The sequence below is a fragment of the Chiloscyllium plagiosum genome, chromosome 28 (assembly GCF_004010195.1).
Source record: "Chiloscyllium plagiosum isolate BGI_BamShark_2017 chromosome 28, ASM401019v2, whole genome shotgun sequence".
In the NCBI taxonomy this organism is placed as follows: domain Eukaryota; kingdom Metazoa; phylum Chordata; class Chondrichthyes; order Orectolobiformes; family Hemiscylliidae; genus Chiloscyllium; species Chiloscyllium plagiosum.
In genome coordinates, this window is record NC_057737.1 from 14,429,585 (window position 1) to 14,453,090 (window position 23,506).

At 43.5% G+C, this 23,506-nt stretch overlaps 1 protein-coding gene across 7 annotated transcripts in view; it reads left to right on the forward strand.

Annotated features, from left to right (window-relative positions):
• The window catches only part of hnf1ba (HNF1 homeobox Ba), a 98,639-nt gene that overhangs the window by 51,964 nt on the left and 23,169 nt on the right, over window positions 1-23,506 (forward strand). For 4 of the 7 annotated variants that reach the window (XM_043718363.1, XM_043718360.1, XM_043718361.1 and 1 more), the window contains exons 5-9: window positions 4,392-4,511; window positions 5,807-5,970; window positions 10,782-10,923; window positions 13,705-13,899; window positions 20,490-20,608. In XM_043718363.1, coding sequence (XP_043574298.1) covers window positions 4,392-4,511; window positions 5,807-5,970; window positions 10,782-10,923; window positions 13,705-13,899; window positions 20,490-20,608 — 740 coding nt within the window. The remainder of the gene's footprint in view (window positions 1-4,391; window positions 4,512-5,806; window positions 5,971-10,781; window positions 10,924-13,704; window positions 13,900-20,489; window positions 20,609-23,506) is intronic. The other 3 variants (XM_043718366.1, XM_043718365.1, XM_043718364.1) reach the window with 1 other exon arrangement.

The window sequence follows — 23,506 nt, forward strand, 5'->3', positions numbered from 1 at the left end:
TGATGGGGGCAGAAGTGACATCATCAATCAGCGTGGGGGTGGCAGCTGTATCAGCCGCATGGCTAATGGCGTCTGAGTAAATTCCGAGGCCAGGGAAATCTTCTGGAATGTTTGAGGAGCGCTGGTTATGGAGCTGGGTAGATAAAAGTTTGTTGTATTTACAGTTTTTGATGCTTGAGATGGAGTTGATACGGAACTGTCCAACTACTCGGAGCGTTCCGCGGCAGCGGGGCCAGGTCCATCCTTTGCAACACCGGGGACAGGTAGAACCTCAGTACGTAGTGACACTTGGTGTTTGCATACCTTTGAATGTATTCAATTAAAAATCACACAACACAGTTTATCGTCCAACAGGCGTATTTGGAAGCACCAGCTTTTGGAGCACCACTCCTTATTCAGATGGCTGTGGAGAATAAGATCATGCTCACAGAAATTATAGCCAAAGGAGTCCAATGTCATGGAGATGTGATACAGTAAACAGTCTTAGATTAAAACTTTCATCTTTTATAATGGAATATGCTGGTTTCTGTTCTTTGATATGGAAGTCCCAGAACTTCTTTTAAATTACATTCTCAAGATAGCTCAGGTTTTTAAACAATAGGTATGAAGTCTGTCTGTGTCCCAATGCTATGTCAGACTGACAAACCCTCTGTATAGTTTTACAGAGTTTTACAGGGATTCATGCAGTTTTTGAGCAAAATAAAATGTAATTCTGCAAAAACAAAATCACCCATAAGCTTACTTGTGCATGCATGTCAGAGTGACAGATTGAGTGTGCATGTGGGTGTGAGTGCATGTGATAGAGTGTGTGTGTTTATATGTGTATGTATGTAAACTTGGTTAAGTGTGGTGGGGTATGTTTGAGAGGGTGCATGTAAGGGTGTGTGTGTGTGTTTATCATGCAGTGGGGTCACCTGTAGTGTTACATGAACCCAAGGTCCCGGTTGAGGCCATTCCCATGGATACCGAACTTTGCTATTAGCTTCTGCTCAGTCACTCTGTGTTGTTGCTTGTCCTGAAGTCCGCCTTGGAGGATGGCCACCTGAAGGTCTGAGGCCGAATGTCCTGGACCGCTGAAGTGTTCCACAACTAGGTGCCTGGTGTTGGTGTGCGGTGTCCATTCATCCATTGTCATAGCATCTGTTCGGTCTTGCCAATATACCATCCCTCAGGGCATCCTTGCTTGCAGCGTATGAGATAGACAACGTTGGCTGAGTCACATGAGTACTCGCCATGTACATGGTGGAAGGTGTCCCCACGCATAATGGTGGTATCCATGTTGACACATCTTGCAGCGGCTGCTGTGATAGGGTTGTGCAGTGTTGTTGTCCTGAGGGCTGGGCAGTTTGCTCATGATCACTTTAAGGTTTGCTGGTTGTTTTAAGGCGAGAAGTGAAGGCGCAGGGAAGGTCTTGGCGAGGTGCTCATCCTCATCGATATTGAAGGCTGTGAAGAACATGGCATAGTCGTTCTGCACCCGGGAAGTACTGGACAACGAAGGGTATCCTGTCTGTTTTTATTGTTGTTTCCTACTGCAATACTTATGGTGAGTTGGTGAATGCAGGATATGCTCAAAATGGCAATGAATTTGAGACAGCCCTGGAGCCAACTAGCTTGCAAGTGGATTGTTGCAGTTGACATAGAAAGCACTTCCTGATGAAGGCTTTATGCCCGAAACATCGATTTTCCTGCTCCTTGGATGTTGCCCGACCTGCTGTGCTTTTCTAGCACCACACTCTCAACAGTGTCACAATTAACACTGGTTAAGGGAAGGGAAATAAGATGTAAGTTTCTCAGTCTTGTTCATAATATCCCAGGTCTCCAGATGGAAAGTACATCTGTGTGGATAGTAAATGAGAATAAGATCCGATTCACTGTGCAGACTGGATTGCTTACTTTGAAAAGTACAACAGCTCAGAATTGAGTTCTGGCATTGGTCAATCCCTTTAGGAATATAGAGGTGAAAAAATTATAAAGAATTTCACAAGCAATCATATAAGATACCGTTAACAGCCAAAGAAATAATGGATTTTTTCCCCACTGACAGTTTTACAGGAGGCTGGGTTGTAAACTAAAAGCTTTTTATTATCCTCTGGACTATTATGTGACCACTGGGCGACAGAACCATTTAAGGGTTTTACTGTCTTGCTGCTGTTTACAAGGCAAACCGTTGCTAAACGGGCTTGCATTAGAGATGGGGAAACTGAGTACACTACTGATTTAACATTGATGAAGCCTCATGGAAGTTTTACAAAAAAAATTTTAGTCATTGATGTAGGGTCATTGAAAAGCAGTTAAAAGCTGTTAATTCATGCCTCCTTCAAGCAAATAATCAATCGATAATCGGTTACATTTAAATGATTCATAGATGTGGCAACCAAGGAATCTGCGATATGAAGAAGGGGTGATCATTTGCTGAGGGAGTAGGAGACGGGGTGCATGGATTTATTTGTGTTTGGTTATTGACAGCTCAGATGCCATCATCATCATCTGCTGGAGTTGTTTCAGCATTTATAGTATCGGGGAACAGCTTTCCTGAGGTTCCTATTGTAGCTCATCAGATGTTTCCTTCCCTATTGTCATTGTCATCTCTTCAGCAGGTGGTGGGTGTTGGGGAAAGAGGTGAGAACACTCTTGAGTCATTCAGGAGCCTCACTTGGACTCATGATGCTTTCTGTTGCAAATCTTCATTGGTTTATGTTTTTATTCAGTAAGATTAGTCAGATTGATTCTTTATCTTTCCTTGGCAATAGGAATCCCATTGTCTTTCCTGGCCTACACATTGGATTGGACTAGGAGAGAAGGAACATTTCTTTTTTAGTCTTTACCTATTGCTTCTTTGACTCTGCTGCTGTTTGGTTCATGAGGGAGTCCTGGTGAGGACTTTTCATCCATACCAAGCCATGCAACCATACTGGGGAGCCCGTAAGGTGACCATTTCATTCCGTGGGTGCTCTGCCCAACAGCAAGACTCTTGTCACATTGTCTGCTGATGCTTCATCCTGAGCTGATATCTTGGCAGTTTCTGTCAGAGGTGGTTTGCTATTGGATTCACTGTCCCGGCAGGGGGAGGAGACGGGTCCCAAGTTACCTCGGTTTAAATGGGAATCACAAGGGGATGCTGTTGGTTTTATTCTGAATGTCACACTAGTCGACTAACCAACTAGGGTAACCAGGCGACATTGCAAATCGTACTGTACTTTCCGCTCTTTCGTTAAAGCTCTACAACTTGAACAAGGGAATGAATCAGCGCCCAGCTCAAATAGGACTTTTTTTCCTGACTTCCTCCTCCCTGGGTTACAAGTCGATGGCTCTTTGTAGTTCACTGGATAGTCCGTTTTTTGTGCAAAATCCATAATAATGGAAAAATCCCTAGAAAGCAATCAGGAGTGACTGATGGTTAGGATCAGCTAGCACAGAGCAAGCTCTGAAATGTTTAGTTTGTAGTGCACAGAATAGAGGTCCCAAACACTTTCAGAAAAGTAACAAATGGCTGTCTACAGCCATCTCTGAGCTTGAAAGAACAAACACACATCACAATGTCAGAAATATGAAGGAAGTTGGCAACTGTGAGAAATAGTGACAACTGTGACTCTGAATTATTCAATAATGCCATCACCCTGGCATTTCACAATGTTTGCCCTGGATATGAGGTACTGCTTGTGTTGGCACATTTCCAGCTATGAACGCAGTTCTTGTTTTCATTGCAATTGAAAGGCTGCTTTCAAGGCACTAAGATCGAGTGACGATGTCACAGATTTATCAATCTTAAGTGATAATCAAGCTCATTTTTCATAGCGCATATGGGTTGCAACTCAAAATGTTCTATTTCTCAGTCACGCTACCCCTTGGCTGAGGAAATTCCAGTCTTGGTCTTTCACCTTATCACCTCCCTCCCTGTTTTTCGAAACCTTCTCTCTGTTAGGCTTTAACGTACGTAGACTAATTTTTCCCATTTCATTTATTCCCCTCTTGCTGAGGGAGGGATTCCCTGCTGGAAGTGCTGTGCTTTATAAAACTAAGTCACCATTTGCCCTCTTTTACTTGAGCACAAGACAGTGCCTTTGAAGTTGAACAAGGGGAATCCACTCCTGTTTTGGACAATATTTATCCTTTGACCTCCAACTAGCTGGTCATTTATGTCTGCGGGAACTTGCAATGTTAACATTGATTGTCACATGTGTTGACAGTATTTGAATTGCTGAATTGGTAATGAAACACTTTGGGGTGTCCTGAGGAGGTGGCAGATTCTATGTAAATCCACATTCTTTTCCTCCTGCACAGGGTTCACTACAGAAATGTGGTTTGTTGTTGTCTGCCCATGCTTTCTTTGTCACATTTATTTTTTTTTCACCTTGTCTTTCTTTTCTCCCCATTTTTTCCCTTCATAGGCCACTCGCTGCCCGGCATCTTCCTTCATGAAGGAAGTCAAGGTTCTCCTGGCTATGAACATCTCCACAACCATCAGTGCCCCAACATGGCCAGCTGGCAGGAGGTGCTACTCAGTCAGGGTGAGCCGGGCAGTAGTGCTTTTGTTTCCTCAGAATGTTACGCCTCTCTGACAGAAGCCCCCAAACTGAGGCAAACCTCGGGCCGTCCTGAGAGTTGGACTCAGTGATTTCTATATTGCGAGAGACTCTCAACCCCCATCCCCACTTACTCCTCCCCGACAATCAGGATGGACTGGAAGAAAGGCCTCATCCATCATAACCCAAGGCTAATTTTAAAAAAAAGCAGTCCTGGAGTTTAAGGCTAATATTATCTCGCGGTCACTCGAGAGTACAAGGTTTAGAATTGCTGCCTCACTAACAGTCAGCGACCTGCTCACAAGGATCTTCCTGCTCACGTGCTCTCTGAAGTGACATGAATTCGAGGTGTGTTGCTATCCTGTTTGATGTGAGATGGCGAATTACTTCTGGTGAAATGGGGCATCTAACCCCTGAGTCGTCCACACAGACTTTGTTCACCTGGTAGCAAGGCCACACCCTTTCCCATTAAGAACACCATGCCATGAAACAATCCATGGGGATTCAGGCCTGGGCTGCTCAAGTTGAGTTTAACCAGCTGATACTCAGCAGCTTACCAAACCAGACCACTTGGACACTTCTTACTACTTGTCTGTTAGCTCCATCCTTCTCTTCAAGGCATTAACCTTCAGGATTATTTGGAGTGGAGTTGGAGAAAGAAAATCCCAGACTGCTGTGACAGGTCTATCCCTCCATGTGCGGTTAACATGTCAGTCACCAACAGCCCTGTGGAGACTTGCTGATCTGTTGGGTTGAGATTGCCTCCTATCTGACTACCTGCATTACGGATTACTGTCCTGTTCAGAATTAAGTAGGGGGATGCAGCAGTTCTAGCACTTTCAACAGATATCAGGGCTTAGAATTTCATTTAGATTTTATCACGTAGCACAACTTCTAAAAAGGCTGGGAAGAATTATTTTCTAACAGAAGAAACCTACGTGGGGCTGAAATTCTTAACTGCATTTAGAATTATCACCTTGGCTTTTCCTCCATTATAGAGTTAAATGCCTATTTTGATTTGTGGCATGGTTTGATGTTCTTACCACATCCAGGTTTGCACACTGAAATGTTGGTCTTTTCATTCTGCTGCTTAGTGGGAACACAGGCAGTGTATTGACTGACGTACTTAGGTACACCAGAGACCTTTCACCTTTGCCCCTGCCACCATGTCAGTGTTTACTTCACGTGTTTTTTTTTTGTTTGCTCTCTGTTGGGCTAAGAAGGCTAAGATACAATTCAGTCAATTTCAGTGTATTTGATTTTGAATTTATTTTGTGCAGGAGGCGTGCGATATGGCCAGCAAGGGACCAGTGAAGTCTCCTCTTCCACAGCAATCAGCCACCATGGTAACAGCGCCATGGTAACAAGCCAAACAGTTTTACAGCAAGTCTCGCCAGCAAACCTGGACCCAAGCCACAGTCTGCTGTCACCTGATGGCAAGATGGTGAGTACACCTGCACTATTGTAACTGCAGTGCTGATAAGATAAGAGTCCGAGAAGGCAAAACAAACAAGTCGCTTTTTAATGGCGGGCAGACTCATACAAGACAATGAGAGCATTGTAGGAGAGCAAGGTCTGGAATCCAGAATAGGTCAGAACTGCAAGGCAGTGCAGTAACCCTTAGCCTGCACAGCACTAAATGTGCAAGTTCAGTACTCAAGCAATAAAGCTGACAAAGAAACCTTTTCAATTTATTGATCAAGCACATTGTCAAGTTGTGTTTTGGGGTGTGACACTATTCTTTATCACTGGTGACAATCATATTGATAATAAACTAATTTACTTCATTTCTCACTTAGTTTCTCTGACGTTCCCTAACTGTCATTGCCTATGTACCAGTTACTGCACACTGAAACATAATTTTGTTGTATGCAAAGTGCCAAAGGATGTCAAAGCGATACAAAAGAAGCTTTATTTTCTTTTTTCCTATTTCCTTTGTTTTTCTACCTTTTCTTCCAACTTTCCTTTCTCTCTATTGCTTTCCAATCCAATTTTCCAGTCTGGGCTCACTATACAACCTCCTACTTTGTTTCCAAGCAATGGAACTCTTACCTGCCTCGGCTTTCTTTCCCCTTGTGACCCACTGGCCTTTCAACCCTTACTGTACTGTGACCTATTCCCTATTTCTTGTTTTGCCTCTTTCGTTTTCAATTTAATTCAATTTCAATTTAATTTCTGCCTTGGACCCAGAGTATTGAGCACAGGAGTTGGGAGGTCATGTTGCGGCTATACGGGACACTGGTTAGGCCACTGTTGGAATATTGTGTGCAATTCTGGTCTCCTCCCTATCGGAAAGATGTTGTGAAACTTGAAAGGGTTCAGAAAAGATTTACAAGGATGTTGCCAGGGTTGGAGGATTTGAGCTATAGGGAGAGGTTGAATAGGCTGGGGCTATTTTCTCTGGAGCGTCGGAGACTGAGGTTTACAAAACATTATAGAGGTTTACAAAATCATGAGGGGCATGGACAGGATAAAGAGACAATGTCTGTTCCCTGGGGTGGGGAAGTCCAGAACTAGAGGGCATAGGTTTAGGGTGAGAGGGGAAGATATAAAAGAGACCGAAGGGGTAACTTTTTCACACAGAGGGTGTATGTGTATGGAATGAGCTGCCAGAGGAAGTGGTGGAGGCTGGTACAATTGCAACATTTAAAAGGCATTTGGATGGGTATATGAATAGGAAGGGTTTGGAGGGATGTGGGCCAGGTGCTGGCAAATGGGACTAGATTAGGTTGGGATATCTGATCAGCCTGGACAAGTTGGACCGAAGGGTCTGTTTCCATGTTGCACATCTCTATGACTCAATGTCCTCGCACATGATGAAGAGGAAGGGTTCGAGATCAGCTGCTTATTGGTCAGTTTGCTGCTAGGAAGTATGAGAAAATGGTCAGAGAGGGGCTGACCCTTTTCTCAGGAAGTTCCACAGAAGATGGTTGGTATCAGATATTTACCCATTGTCTCCTACACCTCCAATGGCAATCTGGCTGAGACCCCACTGCGTTGGATAACTGCACCTCAAGCGTATTTTCTAATCGTGATTCAGGAATCATGCACACACATCACGTCCCCATTTACGGCACAAACTCCTTGGGCTAGATTTTCAGTTTTGGGAGGGTAGGAAAGAAGAACCGGGACAACCCTTGGATCCTTAACCCAGCACCCCCGAAGGGTAACGGTCACTGGTTGGAATTTTAACCAGAGACAAGTTTTTTTTTGTCCAAAACAAGATGGCAGGCAGACTACCAAAGCCACAGTGGAAATGAGGGAGTTGGGTTTGGGACATCGGAAAATCTCCAGCTTCAGGGCAGCATCTGCCAACAATAAAAAGCAAACAACCAGAAGGGGGTTCTTCAACATGAAGGACTTTAAAGAATTTAATGAAGAAATATGAAAGCCCATCAGGCTAACATTATTCGGGAGGAGCAGGGATTCCTTCTGCAAGGGAATTTAACGGCACTCCCACTCCGCGAGGTAGGTGAGACGGGTGGGCCTGTCTGGAGCCCTGAACACTAATACTTTCTTCCCACCCCCAGCCAGCCTCAAACAAAGTGTTCACTCCCACAGACAGCTAAACGGCCTCTCATCATCACCAGAAAATGACCATGGACCATAAGATCATAAGATATAGGGGCAGAATTAGGCCATTTAACAAACTGAGTCTGCTCCACCATTCGATCATGGCTGACACGCTCCTCAATCCCATTTTCCTGCCTTCTCCCCTTGATCCCCTTACTAATCAATAAGTAGAGACTGACTGGAACATTACAATGAACTGCCTTAAACCAGGATCAGAGTACTCAATTCGATGGGCACCATACCAGGGTTGGGGTAGGTGCCCTGTGGTAAAAAAGGCCAGTGCAGGGAACGACGTCAGAAAACTTTTCATGCACCATCTGCCTGTGCAGGCCTGGAACATTCCGCATTTTGCATGGACATTTTTCCCTGCTCTGCCAATGAACATGTTCCATCAACCAAAGAACCAGCTGGAACTAAAGAGTTTCCATCAAAGCTCCCTTGTATTAAAGGCAATATGTAGTATTTATGGACGGAGGAAATTCTTCACAGCATAAGTGCCAATTGTCTGGGAAGTAAGACAGACCATTTTGGGATGCAGTAAACTGTATTAGGATCCAGCAAGCACCTTCAGGGATTTAAAAGGGGATTTTAAAAAAAACACAAACTCCACCCTCCCACCAAAAACCTCTTTGAATATAGAGGTTGATAACAACACTTGCAATATAAAACTTAAACCATTGATTTAATCTGTAAAGGTTTTCAAAAAAAAGTAGATAAATTTATAGTAAAAAGTGAAATGTTAATAGTGATAGGGAAAAGGGGATATGATGTGGAGAGTTCTGTCAGAGAGCCAGCACAGACCCAAAGGGTCAGATGGTAAAGATATTCGATTCTGTGAGGAAAGGTAAGTCTGAGTTTCTCCTAAACGCAAAAAGCCTCCCCTTATTGATCTTGGAAGGCTGTCCACACCTTAAGTTAATTTTCTCTGCTAAGCTGCATGCTGCAGTCAATTTTCAAAACAGAATTTTTCAATTGACAGCCATTAACAGCAATTACATTGTAGCTGGCAGCCACTTACCATTTAATGGTGATTTGCACTATTTACTGATGGTACGTACCTGCTGTCAGTGAATGCAGGGCACCACATTACACTTCCTGTGCGGAGGAGATAATGAGAAGGAATTAGTGCTGGGAGTTACTCACTGGAGGACTCATTGAATTAAAGAGTCACTAAATCTTTGAGGGAGATGTTTTGGCTCATTGACTTGCAGCCTTGCCGGCTATCTGTACCTAGATCCAGACAGTCCCATTCTCCCATTCTATACCCATCGCCCTGCAAGTTTATTCCTCTCACGTGCCCGTCCAATCTCCTTTTGAAATCATTGATCATCTCTCCCTGCACTCTGTAGGCACTGTTCTCCTGTAATTACCTACTCGCTGCTAAAGAGATCTACTCACAGACCTTTATTTCAATCTCCTCTATGTCTTACCCAAAACTCTGGTTCATGTCTCCTAGCCATCAGCTAATGGGAATTGCTTTATTTCATCTGCAGAGAAACAACTTTGGCATCTCTACCTAACCTTGTAGCCCCTCATCACCGGCACCATTCTGGTGAATCTCCTCTGCACCACCACGTCCTTCCTAAAATGTGGTGGCCAGAACTGGACACACTGCAACTGTTGTTGTCTGACCAGAGCTTTATAAAACTTTTAGTAAAACCTTCTCACTTTTGAACTCAATGTCTCATGAAGATAGAGATCCTATGTGCTTTGTTAACCACAGTCTCAGTACCTATCATGTTCAGAAATCAATGTGCATGAACCCTCGGGTCCCTCTATCCCATTAGACTCTTTTGTTCTGTGGCATTAAAGTTCCTGTTGCCCTTTTCCTAACCCTTTTACCAAAATGCATCAAGTCTCTCTGTTTGACAGTTCCTCAGCCCCACTCTCTATCCATCCTTCTTGCCTCTCCATGCTTTACCAAAGTTGATTGGTTGAAAGCAGTGACCCTAGTACTGACCCTTGCGGAACACCAGTGTCTATATCCTCCTGTCAGAAAAATATCTGTACACCTCAAGTTGCTGTTTTCTATCCTTAACCATGTTTTTATCAAAGTATATAAGCCGCAAGCTTTTAACCCATCTCTTTATGTGAAGCTTTACCAAATGTTTTCTTAATATTTAGACAGAGCATCCATTGACCCCTTCATAAATCTGTTACTTCATCAAACAATTCACAATTTGCCTCTTTTATAAATGTATGCGTAAGTATGTAGAGTGTCTGTACATGCTGTATAAGTTCTTTGAAACTTGTCATTTCTTTTCATGAGCATAAATACTGGAAAAGACAATTGATCCCAATGTGGCCTTTGACTAGGTCCATTTGATTTAGAAGAGTATTTCCACTAATGCTCACTTTATGGTATTGATGGGGAAAATAACACTGAGCTGTTTCAGGATACAAATTCTTATAAAAATGGTAGCAAACCAACAGAGATTGGTCACTTTTGAAAAGGAAGTCACAATTGTGTCAGGGACAAAATCTAGAACCTTCTCCTTGTGCCTATGAATAAAAAGAGCTGTTTGATACAAAATGGTTTGTAATACTCACTGTTTACAGATGCAATGATCCACTTAACAAGCTCTTACACCCACTGGCTGAACACATGCCACTAAATGAGTAACTTCTGAACAAGTTTCAACTAGTATCTGATCTGGTTTCTCTTTTCTCTTCTTTGTTTAGATCACTGCTACAGGTGGACCTCTGCCTCCGGTCAGCACGTTGACAAATATTCACAGCTTGTCACAACCTCCACATCACAATCACCAACAAACACAGAATCTCATCATCAACCCCCTCTCTGGAGTCATGGCGATAGCACAAAGTATGCCCTCTTTCCAACTAACCTGGCGTTCCACTTGTTCTTCCGCTTTGCAATGAGAGTTTCATAATGTTCTGGGGCCTTGTGTTCATATTTATTCATGAGAGATTTGCCATAAGATTGTGGTTCTGCTGTCAAAATAGATACACCAATTAATGTGGCACTGTCCAATAAGGATGTCATGGTCGACTCACATCTCATCTCAAATAGCTGATCTTAGTAGCATTTCAAATGAGAATCAGAGCTCTCGAGAGGGAGGCAGGCCGAGAAGGAGTGTGCCTCTTTTCTTTCTTTGCTAATTATTTGTTTGCTGGATGTGGAAGCACTGGCCGGGCTGAAGTTGTTGTCCACCTTTAGTGGGTTAGAAATGGTGGTGGCTCATTGGCTTGAGCTTTGGTCCTTGTGGGGATGGTGTCAACTAGGGAACTCCAACAATGATGAAGGAATGACAGTGTATATGTCCCAGTTGTGACAGGTTCTCACTTGGAGGGAAGTCTGAAGAAAATGATATTTCCATCATTTGGTTGACCTCCTCAGCAGTAAAGGTTGAGGAATTGGGAGGCACTGTCAAAGTAGCCTTACTGAATGGCTGCACTGCACATTGTTCATAACATAGTGCACCAGTGGTGGAGATAGTGGACATTGAATCCACTGGCAGGAAATACAGTATATTAGCTTCACCTCTACACCCTAGTGAATTGATCATCATTATCAGAATCAGCATTTCTGCAGAAGAGAGCAGACAGCAGTAGAGGATTATCTAGTGACTGCTCCTGAGAAGTCCATATGTGTGGGTGTTGGCTCATTTGTGATGCTTACTGCCCAGAATCTCACTGGAGGGGAAGTACTGAATCCCAGCATCCAAGAAATTAGTTGCAATCTGGATATAGGGATTTGCTTGGCATGAAACACATGGAGATTCCCTGAACTGCACTCCCATTGAGCAAGACTCTGGAAATCTTTGTCTATCTTAATATCTTATCAACACGTGGCTTTAAAATAGAGGAAAATCAACCAGATTCAGAAATATAATTTTACTGAAAAGGGCATTATTATTTTCACAAACTATTTCTGAGTTGAGAATGATTTTGGCTGTAATTACTCTCACTCTGCAGTGTCCTTGCTTTGCATTAGTGCCAGGGAAACTAACATTAATCAGGAGTCAAGGCTTGGTCTGTCTCCCAAGCAAGGCAGAGACTGCTCTCTCAGTTATGGCCATAATAGTGCTGAATACTCATTAGAAAAAAAAAACAACTGGCTCACTAATAGTCCTTTTGGGAAGAGATTTGGCCACCCCTACAAGACCAGGCCTACTAGAAACTGTATTCTGCACTTGATGACTGACTCTTAACTCACTTTGAAGTGGCCTAATCTAATATTCAGAGAGGAATTGGGACTGACAACAAACAAGGCCATGTCAGTGTTGCTTAAATCTCCAAAGCACCGATGAATTCTGAATGTGTAGAATGAGCGTTATTACAGAGATCATTCAGCCTTTCCCATCTGTCTGATCAAATCCCATATTGAAACATCCAGCCATGAAGCAAAAGATCCAGCTTTTATTTTATCTAACTTTTTTAAACCGTAGAGGTAGTAAAGGATTAGGGAAATACGAAATAAGGTTTGGGACAAGGACGAGAACTAAATGGCAGAATAGGCTCAAGAGGCCTCGTGAGGCCTAGTCCTACCCCTATGCCTTATATTTTTGCGAAGGCTATTGCCTGTGTTAGTCACTATTTGAACTGATTGATATTTGTCTTGGAATAATCTTAATTTCATTTGAATTTGTTTCCTGTCCAGTTAATTCTGTCATTGCTCAGTTTCCACTTTAAAATCTGTGTCTGTTGTGAATCTGATGAGTATCTGAATCAAACATAAAGTTAAAAACTGTGTATGTTCCAGCTGCAAATCTAGTGGCAGCTCACTCAAAGAACTTGCTCCCAACTCTAACAAGATTTAAAAAAAAGTCGAAGTCAGGATAGTCCCAAAGGACCATAAGGTTGCTCTCTCATTAGAGAGATGATTGGTGGTGAGTTTAACCTCAGAGTCACCACACCTCAGGCAAGGGGAGAGATTGAGAAGGTGGGACCTTTGTGGTAACCTCAGACAAAGCAGCCCATTTGATTGGCATCACATCCATAAGCATCCATTCCCTCCACCACCAATGCTCAGTAGCAGCAGTGTGTACGATCTACAAGTTGCACTGCAAAAATTAACCAAATATCCTCAGACAGCATTCTCCAACCCCCACGACCGATTCCATCTAGAAGGACAAGGGCAGCAGATACACGGCAACGCCACCACCTGCAACCTCCCCTCCAGGCCGCTCACCGTCCCAACTTGGAAATCTATCTCTGTTCGTTCACTGTCTCTGGTCAAAATCCTGGAATTCTCTCCCTCGGCATTGTGGGTCAGCCCACAGCATGTGGACTGCAGTGGTTCAAGAAGACAGGTCACCACCACTGTCTCAAGGGCAACTAGGGACGGGCGAGAAATGCTGGCTAGCTAACCACACCCACATCCCACAGTTGAGTAAAAGGACAGTATGGGAACTGACGTGCACATATCTACCCCTCGGTCAGTACGGTACCACCTGTGGGTGAAGTCCTGTGAGGGGACTTTCTACCAGTCTGTAGCTGTGTTTATTTTTTGAGTAGGTGGGCAATGGGTGGAGGTACTTTAATCGGGCAAATGGAATTTGGATGAGCGATGCTTTGAAAGATTTTTGCGTATGGAGTACTGACATTGTTGCCCTGTCTTTGTGTTTTTTTTTTGATTTTCCAGGTATAAGCACATCCCAGGGGCAGAGTGTTCCTGTTATAAACAGCGTGACAGCAGGTAGCCTGGCAGCTCTACAACCTGTGCAGTTTTCACAGCAACTTCACAGTCCGCATCAGCAGCCAATCATGCAGCAGTCTCAGAGTCACATGTCACAGCAACCGTTCATGGCCACAGTGACCCAGCTGCAGAACTCTCACAGTAAGACGTTGTCATGGCTTGGAGTGGGAGGTTGGCTGTTCAGTGTTTTTTTTATTTGAAAAAGGACCTCGCAGCCTAATGAAAGTTGGATGATTAAGTGTTTTCAGTTCCTGCCAACGTCTTTTTGCCTGGTTACCCAGTTGAAGTCACACAGATACTGCAGCCCTTGAGTCATCTTTAAGCTCTCAATGAAATAAGTGTAAAGCCGGATCTCTTCCTTACCTTGGCTAGAACATTCTTGTTTTCTGTTTCCAAAAGGAGCTTTTCTCTCCTCCACACCCTCACTGAATCTCCCTGGCCACTGTGGTGTTGGAAAGTATGGATTTTCTCAAGTTTCCTTCTCAGAACCACTCCCAGTCTGTCTTACTCACGCCCTGAAGGGTGAGGAAGGCTAGGGTCTGTGCACAGGACAAGCCTGTTGGAGAGCAAGCACAAGGCTGGCAGCCTGGGTGTAAGATACATTAGACCCAAAGTGGTCTTCTACAGAGGTGGGGGTTGGGGTGGGGTGTTGGGGGGTCACTGTTCATTAAAGATGGAATCAATTGGACCAAGGGTCCTTCCGAATTCAGATCTGGCTAAGTGCTCACCGTTCCGCCATAACATGTGGCAAACTATCAGGCAGTCAAGTTCAAATGTGAGGCAATGCTGGGTCTCGGTCCCAAAACCTCCTGACTGGGAGTCAATTGGTATATAGCTTTATTTTACAATAGGAGTTGCTGGGGCTGGCATTCTCATTTTGAAATTAAAATTTATTTCATGGCCTTGATGAAATTTTTATGAGGTACTATTAACCCTCAGACTGCCAGCAGGATTAGAGACCTAAATCAGCACAACAATAAACCAGCTTGTATATTGCTTTCTCTATAATATTAACCCTATTGTAACTGAATCATAAGTTGCTGTGTCAATATTTTGCCTGTGATTTTTCTGCGTCGGTGGTCACAATGTAGTTACATGATGTGGCCACTATGTGGCTCTGTGAAGTGAGAGCAGGGAATCCCTGCAGGTTCCATTGCCATCTTGCATATAAAAGATCAACTAACTAACCTCAGCAACATGAAGAGAAATTATTAAGATTACACAAAAATGGAAATAATTTTATACATGCCCTGCATTTGGGCTGGCATCCCTATTCTAATGGCCTCTTGTGTTGTAAACTGCAATGTGTTGGACCTGCTCCTCTTCCCTACACACCAGTGATTACAATGTACTGTACACCTTCTGCAGAATATCCCACAGCAAGCTACTGAGACAACTTCAGCAGCAACACTTCCCAGACCAGTGACCTCCTCCAACCAGAAGAATTATTTAGTAAATGAATGACATTGTTATCACCTGCAAGTTTCCCTCCAAGTCTCACACCCTCACATCTTTGGAGTGTGTTGATATGCCTTCAAAATCCTAAATGTCCTATCCCTAAGAATACTGTGAGGGTACCTTCACTACTTGGACTGTTGCAGATCAACATAGAAGCTCACCACCAGCTTCTCTGAGCATGGGCGATAAGCTCCAGCCTTTCCAATGACATCAGTGTTTCCAAAAGTGATAGATTTAAAATGGAAACTTGCAAAATGTTGCTTTTGAAAAGGATTTGGTTTGCTTATTTAATTCATCAAATAGCCCCAGTGGCATAATTGACCAGCAAATTAATATCACAATATTAGGCTCTCTGAATCTCGGTGATTCCTGACCTAGTCTGGTATCACGTGACTCACAAATGTACACAACAACATCTCCTTTGGGAATTCGGGCAATGACTGTTAAAGGGTGTTCTCCCTCAAGGAGCGTCTGAGTCAAGCCTGGGGATTCTCTCCCAGTATTCTAATGTAAGCCACTCGATAGTGACCCGGAATCAAATCAACATTGATTATTATCTCTTCAACTCAATTAAAGCACCAACATCTCATCACCGACCCTTCAGTTGAGATCAGGTAACACAGGAGAAAGTTGAAATCTTCGAGGAGAAAGTGAGGTCTGCAGATGCTGGAGATCAAAGTTGAAACTTTATTGCTGGAACAGCACAGCAGGTCAGGCAGCATCCAGGGAACAGGAGATTCGACGTTTCGGGCACAGGCCCTTCTTCCTGTGGGCCTGTGCCCGAAACGTCGAATCTCCTGTTCCCTGGATGCTGCCTGACCTGCTGTGCTGTTCCAGCAATAAAGTTTCAACCCAAATCAGGTAACACAGCACAAACTGATATTTTAATGGCCTGTGAGATTGTACCTCACCCTAACTTGCATATCTTAAAGAAATTCACTTTCATATTTGCTTTTGGATTTTAAAGCCCAAGGAAATTGTTTTTTAAAAACATTCATCGTTGAAAATAGATTTTTCTTTAATATGTTCAGTAACTTGGCAGCTTCTTTCAGACAATCAGAGAGCTGTCTATTGCTTTTGAAATGGTCGGGGAGTGGGATGCGATGTAGGTAATAATTACAATGTAGTTCAAAAAATTAAGATTCAGAGCCATATATCACATTACCTTCTAACTTACATTTTGGAGTAAAGCAGTAGAGACTGGAGCAAAGGGATCTTGCCCCCGGCCTCTGTTGAGTGTTCTTTCTTATTGGGTAAGGTTAGAATAAGATGCCTTTCTTTTTACATGTTGATGAGATGAGGGCATCATTATGTTGACCAGCATTTATTATCAATCCCTAATTAGCCAGAGTGCAGTTAAGAAGCAACTGGGGGACTGGATGCGGGTGGCAGATTTCCTTCCCTAAAGGGCATTAGTGAACCAGAGGGGTTTGAACACCAATCAATAGTGATTACATAATTGCCATTATTAGGGCTTTTAATTCCAAATTAGCACTGAATTCAGTTGAAACTTTGGCCATCTACTATAGTGAGGCTTGAACCCGTTTCATCAGAACGTTAACTTGGAATTCCTGGATTATTGTCCAGTGACCTGGTCACTCGGCTAGCACCCCCCTACACAGGAAGCAAAATGTTTGAAGTTCCTTCTTTGATTTCTTTGCCAATGCTTAGTGAGTCACGACACAAATCGTGATCTCAACATAAAATGAACGACACTGAATAATTAAAGCTTTGCCAAACACTTCTGCATGAACACAGGAACAAAAAGACCCATACATACAGCCTTTTAGATATGGCTGAGATTGTGACTGATACTAGGAAGCACTTGCCTTCCATGTAGCTCTCAATAGGGTTATGTTAGGGTTAGACCCATCAGTTAAAGTAATTTTTTAAGTTACTTGTGTCCAAAAAGGATATATTTGGAGATAATTATTGAGATCAGCTGTAAGTGTGCAGATTCTTTGTAAAGTTGATTTTTGAAACAGAAATGTTCCTTTTCCCCTCTCTTTCATAGAATCAGAGCATTACACAATTTTACAGTATAGAAGGAGGCTTTTTGACCCACGTGTCTGTATCAGCTCTCGAACGAACTACACAGGTAGTCCCATTCTCCAGCCATCTCCCTTTTCATCATTTTCAAATAGACATCCAGCTCTCTTTTGAAACCTTGTATGGAATCCACCTCCACCACTCTTCCAGGCAGAGCATTCCAAATCCTAACAACTCTCTGAGTAAAGACATTTCTCTTCGTCTCACTCCTAGCTCTCTAGCTGACCATCTTAAAATTATGCACTTCAGTTACTGACAGGCCATCTAATGGAAATAGGACATCCTTCTTTACCCTGTCAAAACTGTTCATAATTTGAACACCCTCAATAAGATCTTCTGTTTCTCTTCCCTGCTGTAAGGAGAATAAGCCCAATCTCTCTGATCTTTCCTTGTGTCTAAAATCTCTCGATTCCTGATATCATTCTAGTAAATGTCCTTTGCACTCTGTCTGGGACTTTAACATCCTTCCTTAACTATGGTGGCCAGAACTGAACGCAATGCTCCAAATGTGGTCTGAGCAATGATTTGTAGAGGTTCTGTGCTTTTATACTCTATGCCTTTACTTATAAACCCAAGGATCCTTGTAGTCTCTGACTTAATTTGATCATAAAGTTGCCATTATCTGGAAATTTATGGTAAAAGTGAAGAGATTCAATAGTTTTCACATTTCCTGGCTTACTGTTTGAATACTGCGATGTGATTGGTCACTTACCCTCCTGGCTGGTATCTCAGTGGCTGCATTCCAAGTGACACGGTGACAGATTTAAATTGCTTCAGGAAAGCGGAAAATCCAGTCACAGTCATCACCAGGTCTTGGTGGACAGTTTTATTTAAGATTACTAGCAAATACTTTCTCTTTACTGCTAATGGCAAAATCTGGGCAAAATTTGAGCAACAAACGTTATGTATTTAAACGTTACTTTCTTGGGTGATACTCGTTTTTGTTCATTACGTTTAGCAAAACAATGCTTGGTTTGTGCAATGCCTCCTACTGTTCTAGGTGGCAATGTTGTGGAGTACTGGAACCTCTGAGCTCCAGACTCCAGGTGTGATGTTATGGGGCATAACTGCCTACCAAATGTGCTTTGGATTCCTGCCAGTAAATCATCACCCAGTCTGTTTCACTTATAGCATTTGGAAAATTGATTCCTCTTTTTGGAGGAACTTCTTTCATCTTTAAACAAACAATGCAGTTTAAAAGGAGAAAGTGAGGACTGCAGATGCTGGAGATCAGAGCTGAAAATGTGTTGCTAGAAAAGCGCAGCAGGTCAGGCAGCATCCAAGGAAGAGGAGAATCGACGTTTCAGACATTAGCCCTTCATCAGGAATGAGGCTTGTGGGCCAAGGCAGGATGCTGAGAGATAAATGGGACAGGCATGGCTCTGGGGGGGGGGGGAGGGAAGGTAGCTGGGAATGTGAATGTGAAAGGTACATGAAGGTGTGGGTGGTAGAGATAGGTCGGAGCGGATAGATGGGAAGGAAGGAAGATGGACAGGTAGGACCGGCCAAGGGGGCGATGCCAAATTGGAGGCTTGGGACTGGGTTAAGGTGGAGGGAGGGGAAATGAGAAAACTGGTGAAATCCACATTGATCCTGTGTGTTTGCAGGGTCCCGAGGCGGAAGATGAGGCGTTCTTCCTCCAGGTGTCGGGTGGTGAAGGTTTGGTGATGGAGGAGGCCCAGGACCTGCATGTCCTTGGTGGAATGGGAGGGAGAGTTGAAGTTAAATGCAGTTTAAAAGGCTGCTACTGCTGCCACATGAGGTGTGGGGTGGATTTCAAATCTTCAGACATTCCTGTCCAGTGGCTTGGACCTATTTGCTATATAGTCACACGTTGTGAAGGGAAGGAGAAATTTGAAGGTGCACTATAAAATGGCTTTATAATAAACGTGTGCATCATTTACAGTGGGCCTGGCTTCCGTTCACATTGAGGTGAATAGTGGAAACGGGTTGCCAATTTGCTATCGGCCCACCTCTTATTGGTGGTCGGCAAGACACAGCCCTGTTGCAGACCAGCTGAACTTGTTTCTGATGTGTTTGCCTGGCACTGTCCTTTTCATTGAGCTCTTTTGCAAAGAAAGCTTGTTAACTTGTCTCCCTAGATGTGACTTGTAGCACCATAAGCTTGTGGAATCACTGGTGCTCTTTCTCCTCTTTTAAACCAAAAGTAGAGTCTCCTCTACCTTTTTAAAACTGAAGTTAAAACTCTCTCAATGCTGTCTCCATCAAAACTTCCCAGAACAGGTACAGTGTGGGGTTGGATGCAGAGCAAAGCTCCCTTTAACTCTTTTAAGCAGAAACTAAACTGAAAGTAGATCTCCTTCTATTATTTTAATTGAAAGTAAAGCTCCCTTGATATTATCGCTATCAAACATTCCCAGGACAGATACGCACAGGGTTAGCTACAGAGTAAAGATCCCTCCAATCTTACATGCTGTTTCTGTATGTGCCTCTGTGTGCAGTGATGATGACTATAAGCAATATTTAAATATTCACTTGTGTTGCCATTATCCCCAGCGCTATGATCCCAAAGCTGTAAAATGGGATTGATGTCATCAGAGTTTGCCAGAGGAAGCAGTGGAGGTTGGGACAATTCCAACATTTAAAAGGCATCTGGATGAGTATATGCATAGGGAAGGGTTTAGAGGGATATGGACCAAGTGCTGGAAAATGGGACTCGATTGGTTTAGGATATCTGGTCAGCATGGATGAGTTGGACCAAAGGGTCTGATGAAGAGCTTATGCCCGAAACATCAATTCACCTGCTCCTTGGGTGCTGCCTGACCTGCTGTGCTTTTCCAGCACCACATTCTCGACTCTGATCTCCAGCATCTGTAGTTCTCACTTTCTCTGGGTTGGACCGAAGGGTCTGCTTCTGTGCTGTACATCTCTGTGACTAGTGTGGCCTTGATGGGCCGAATGGCCTGTTTCTGTGCTGTAAACATCTACGAGACAGTGGCCTGCACAAATCCTCCTCAACTAATAATACTGCTTTATTTGACAGAAAAATATTTTACATTGCAAGTTGCTTTAAATTAAGCATTACAGTTTACAAATTAATGTAAAAGCACAATACCCTGTTCTACTCATTATCTGAAACTTGTCTTTAATGTCCTACATGATGGAACAAGCACAGATTGTGAAAACATCATCAGCTTGAGGATTCAAGGTTAGTGAAGGAGTCACTCATCTAACTCTGCTGTTCTGTTTTGGTTTCGTTCCAGTGTACACACACAAGCCAGATCCTCCCCAGTATTCCCACACTACACGCTTTCCATCGGCCATGGTTGTCGCGGATACGGGCAGCATCAGTGCACTAGCGAGCATGTCCTCCAGCAAGCAGGTAACTGAGTACAACACCCACAGGAGTGGCTCAAGGCGGTATATTGGCTGTGAGCCTGTGGCTTTTAGAAATGCTTTTCCCTAGTGATTGCTAATCCGTTGCAGATACACATTGGCTGAGTTTGATGTAAAGTTCTAGGTGCCAATGGTGTGCATAACTGATCCACATATTTATTAGCACTGGACAGTTGCCTTGAGTCAATATATTCCTTTAAACCAGGAGGTGAATAGTGGACTGAGTTGGGCGAACTCATTGCCTTTTCCTACTTCTTAAATTCCCAGCCATTTTCAAATCCTTGCATATTCTTGTTGCTCCCTTTATCTGTTATCTCCTGAAGTCTCAAAAGCTTCTGTGCTCTTCAAATTCTAGCTGCATGAACATATTCCTGTTTTTAAACAGCTCCAACATTGAGTCATCAGTTACCAAGGCTCCAAGCTTTGACATTCCCATCCTAACTCACTCTGTCTCTCTCCCTCTCTTCCTCAAGGACTTATCTCAAAATTTACCTTTCTGAGCAAATATTCCTCTGCTCTGCTTGGTGTTGGATATTGATTGACGACACTGCTAGACTGTTTTTGTTTTTGTACGTTAAAGGCAATGCAAGTTGTTGCTGAATGTGTTAATAATGAGAAAGGCCTTCAGTTCATCCAACACACCATTATTTACAACTAAATTCAATGAATAATGAGATTTTTAAAGGGTTGGCCATTGCCGTACAGTATTTTCTATCACGTGGATACCATTTACTGGGCAAGTTTATTAGTTGTGTAGAAGTAAGTGGGGGTGGGAGGGGTTAGCTTGGTTGTAGTTAAGAATAGGGTCTCATGTAGTTGAGAATAGGGTCAGCTGCCAGATTTTGATCCTGTCCAGACTGAGCTGGACTTAGGGCCTAACTCTAACACATTCACAGAATAAGTGTAGTTTGGCCACCCTCAGACAATTGAGGACGTGACCAGAGAAGAACAAGGGTAAGAACCTGATGCGTTCACAGTTGTACAGTCCCCTTTTTAAAATGAACTCCACAGTTTGCAGGTGATACCATGACATAGGTATTGGATGAGACAGGCAAGTTGTAGATTTTGTGCCCTAGGCCTTCAGTTGTTAGGAAATGTTGAGCTGCATTGGAGGCAGCTTCCAAACATGCCCTACCCATTGTATATGGGACAGAGACTCTATGATAAGCGAAAGGAAACAAGTAGCTATCAAATAGTTCCTGTTCCTTTATTTCAATCTATTTTTGTTACATTTCCCCAAATGCCTCTTCCTCTCTTGAATGTGTTGTGTCCAGTTGGGATTTGATTTCACAGGGAATTTACCCTCATGAACCTTCTCTGTTTGTGAGCCTGATTGGCATACTCAGGTTGGGAGTGCAGAAGAAATTACTGGCTCCCAAACCTGGCTTTGATCCCTAGGCAGCCAGAGCAGGGCTGCCCCTGTAAAAAGATCAGGAGCAGCTACATGGGCACTCAGGCGTGTGGACCCTGTGGAGGGTTTATTGGAAAGGCCCACCTTGGCCTCATTCCTGATGAAGGACTAATGCCCGGAACATCGATTCTGCTGCTCCCCGGACGCTGCCTGACCTGCTGTGCTTTCCCAGTACCATAGTCTCCACATTGAGGATCAGTTCACTTTGTCTCTGGTAAAATGTTTTTTAAACAGAAAGACCCTCTAGCCTTCATCCCCACATCTGCCTCATTCTCAGATACTCCTTAAGTCCCAACCATACTATCTCAGATCGCCCACCAACTTCCTCATGGTTCCTCATACCCTCCATATCAACCTATGCAGCTCTACCCAGCCCCATGGCCCTTTGCACACCTGTGCCAACTCATTTCAACCCTTATCCCCTCATCTATCTTTCCCTGTCGATACGCCTTCTACAAAATCTCACTCAGTATCCGCAGGATATGATATAAAATAGTGAGGTATGGTCTTGTAAGACAGTCAGCATTGCCTAGAGGAGCAGGTGGGAAAGAGATCCCATGACCAGCAGAGATTGAGCTAGATTCATTGGAGTTGATTGGACTTGGTTCTTGTTGTACTAGGAGTTACCTGTTTGTTGAGTCTCTGAGAAGTGGTTAACATATTTTCTGTTGTTAAGTTTTAACATACTATAGAAAATGTGGTATATTTAAAATAGTATAATACAAGACACAAAAAAATGAATAATATGATTAATCAGTTAAAATACATGAGGATGCCAGGACAAGTGATGTGTAAAGGCTGTAGTATGTAGGAGCTCTTGGATACCATTGTGACCTGGGCTAGCATGTCTGTAAAACATGTTTGCAGTTCACGTGGCTTTGGCTCTGAATTTATGAGTTGGAGGCTGAACTACAAACACTATGATACTTCAAGGAGGCAGAATGTTACCTCGAATATTTGTACCAAGAAGCAGTCACGCCACTGAGGAGAACATGTTCTGATGTTGTCAATGGTCAGGGTGAAGTGGTGTGTCTGGGAGTGAGGTAAAGGTGTCAGCCTCTGAAATTGTCTGATGGGTTTAAGGTTCTCTCGGCCTGTTGAGAAAGGTGCAGGGGCTGCAAGGTCGATGAGCAAATTGACTATGGCTGCAGTGTGCTGCAGGAAGTCATTCAAGTGGGGTGCGCAATAACAAATGTGGTAGTAGTAGAGCTTAGTGGTGTTAGGGAGATTGACACCAGTGTTTGCAGAAAAGATTGAGAATCCAGGCAGTTGTGTTGCCTGCCCAGTGGTAAGTTTAGGACATCTGCTCAGCTCTGGAAAGGAACTTGTAATTAGAGGAAGGAGGATGTGTCGAGAGTGTAGCGCTGGAAAAGCGCAGCAGGTCAGGCAGCATCCGAGGAGCAGGAGAAACGATGTTTCGGGCAAGAGCCCTTCATCAGGAATGAGGATAGTGAGCCCAGGTGGTAGAGAGAT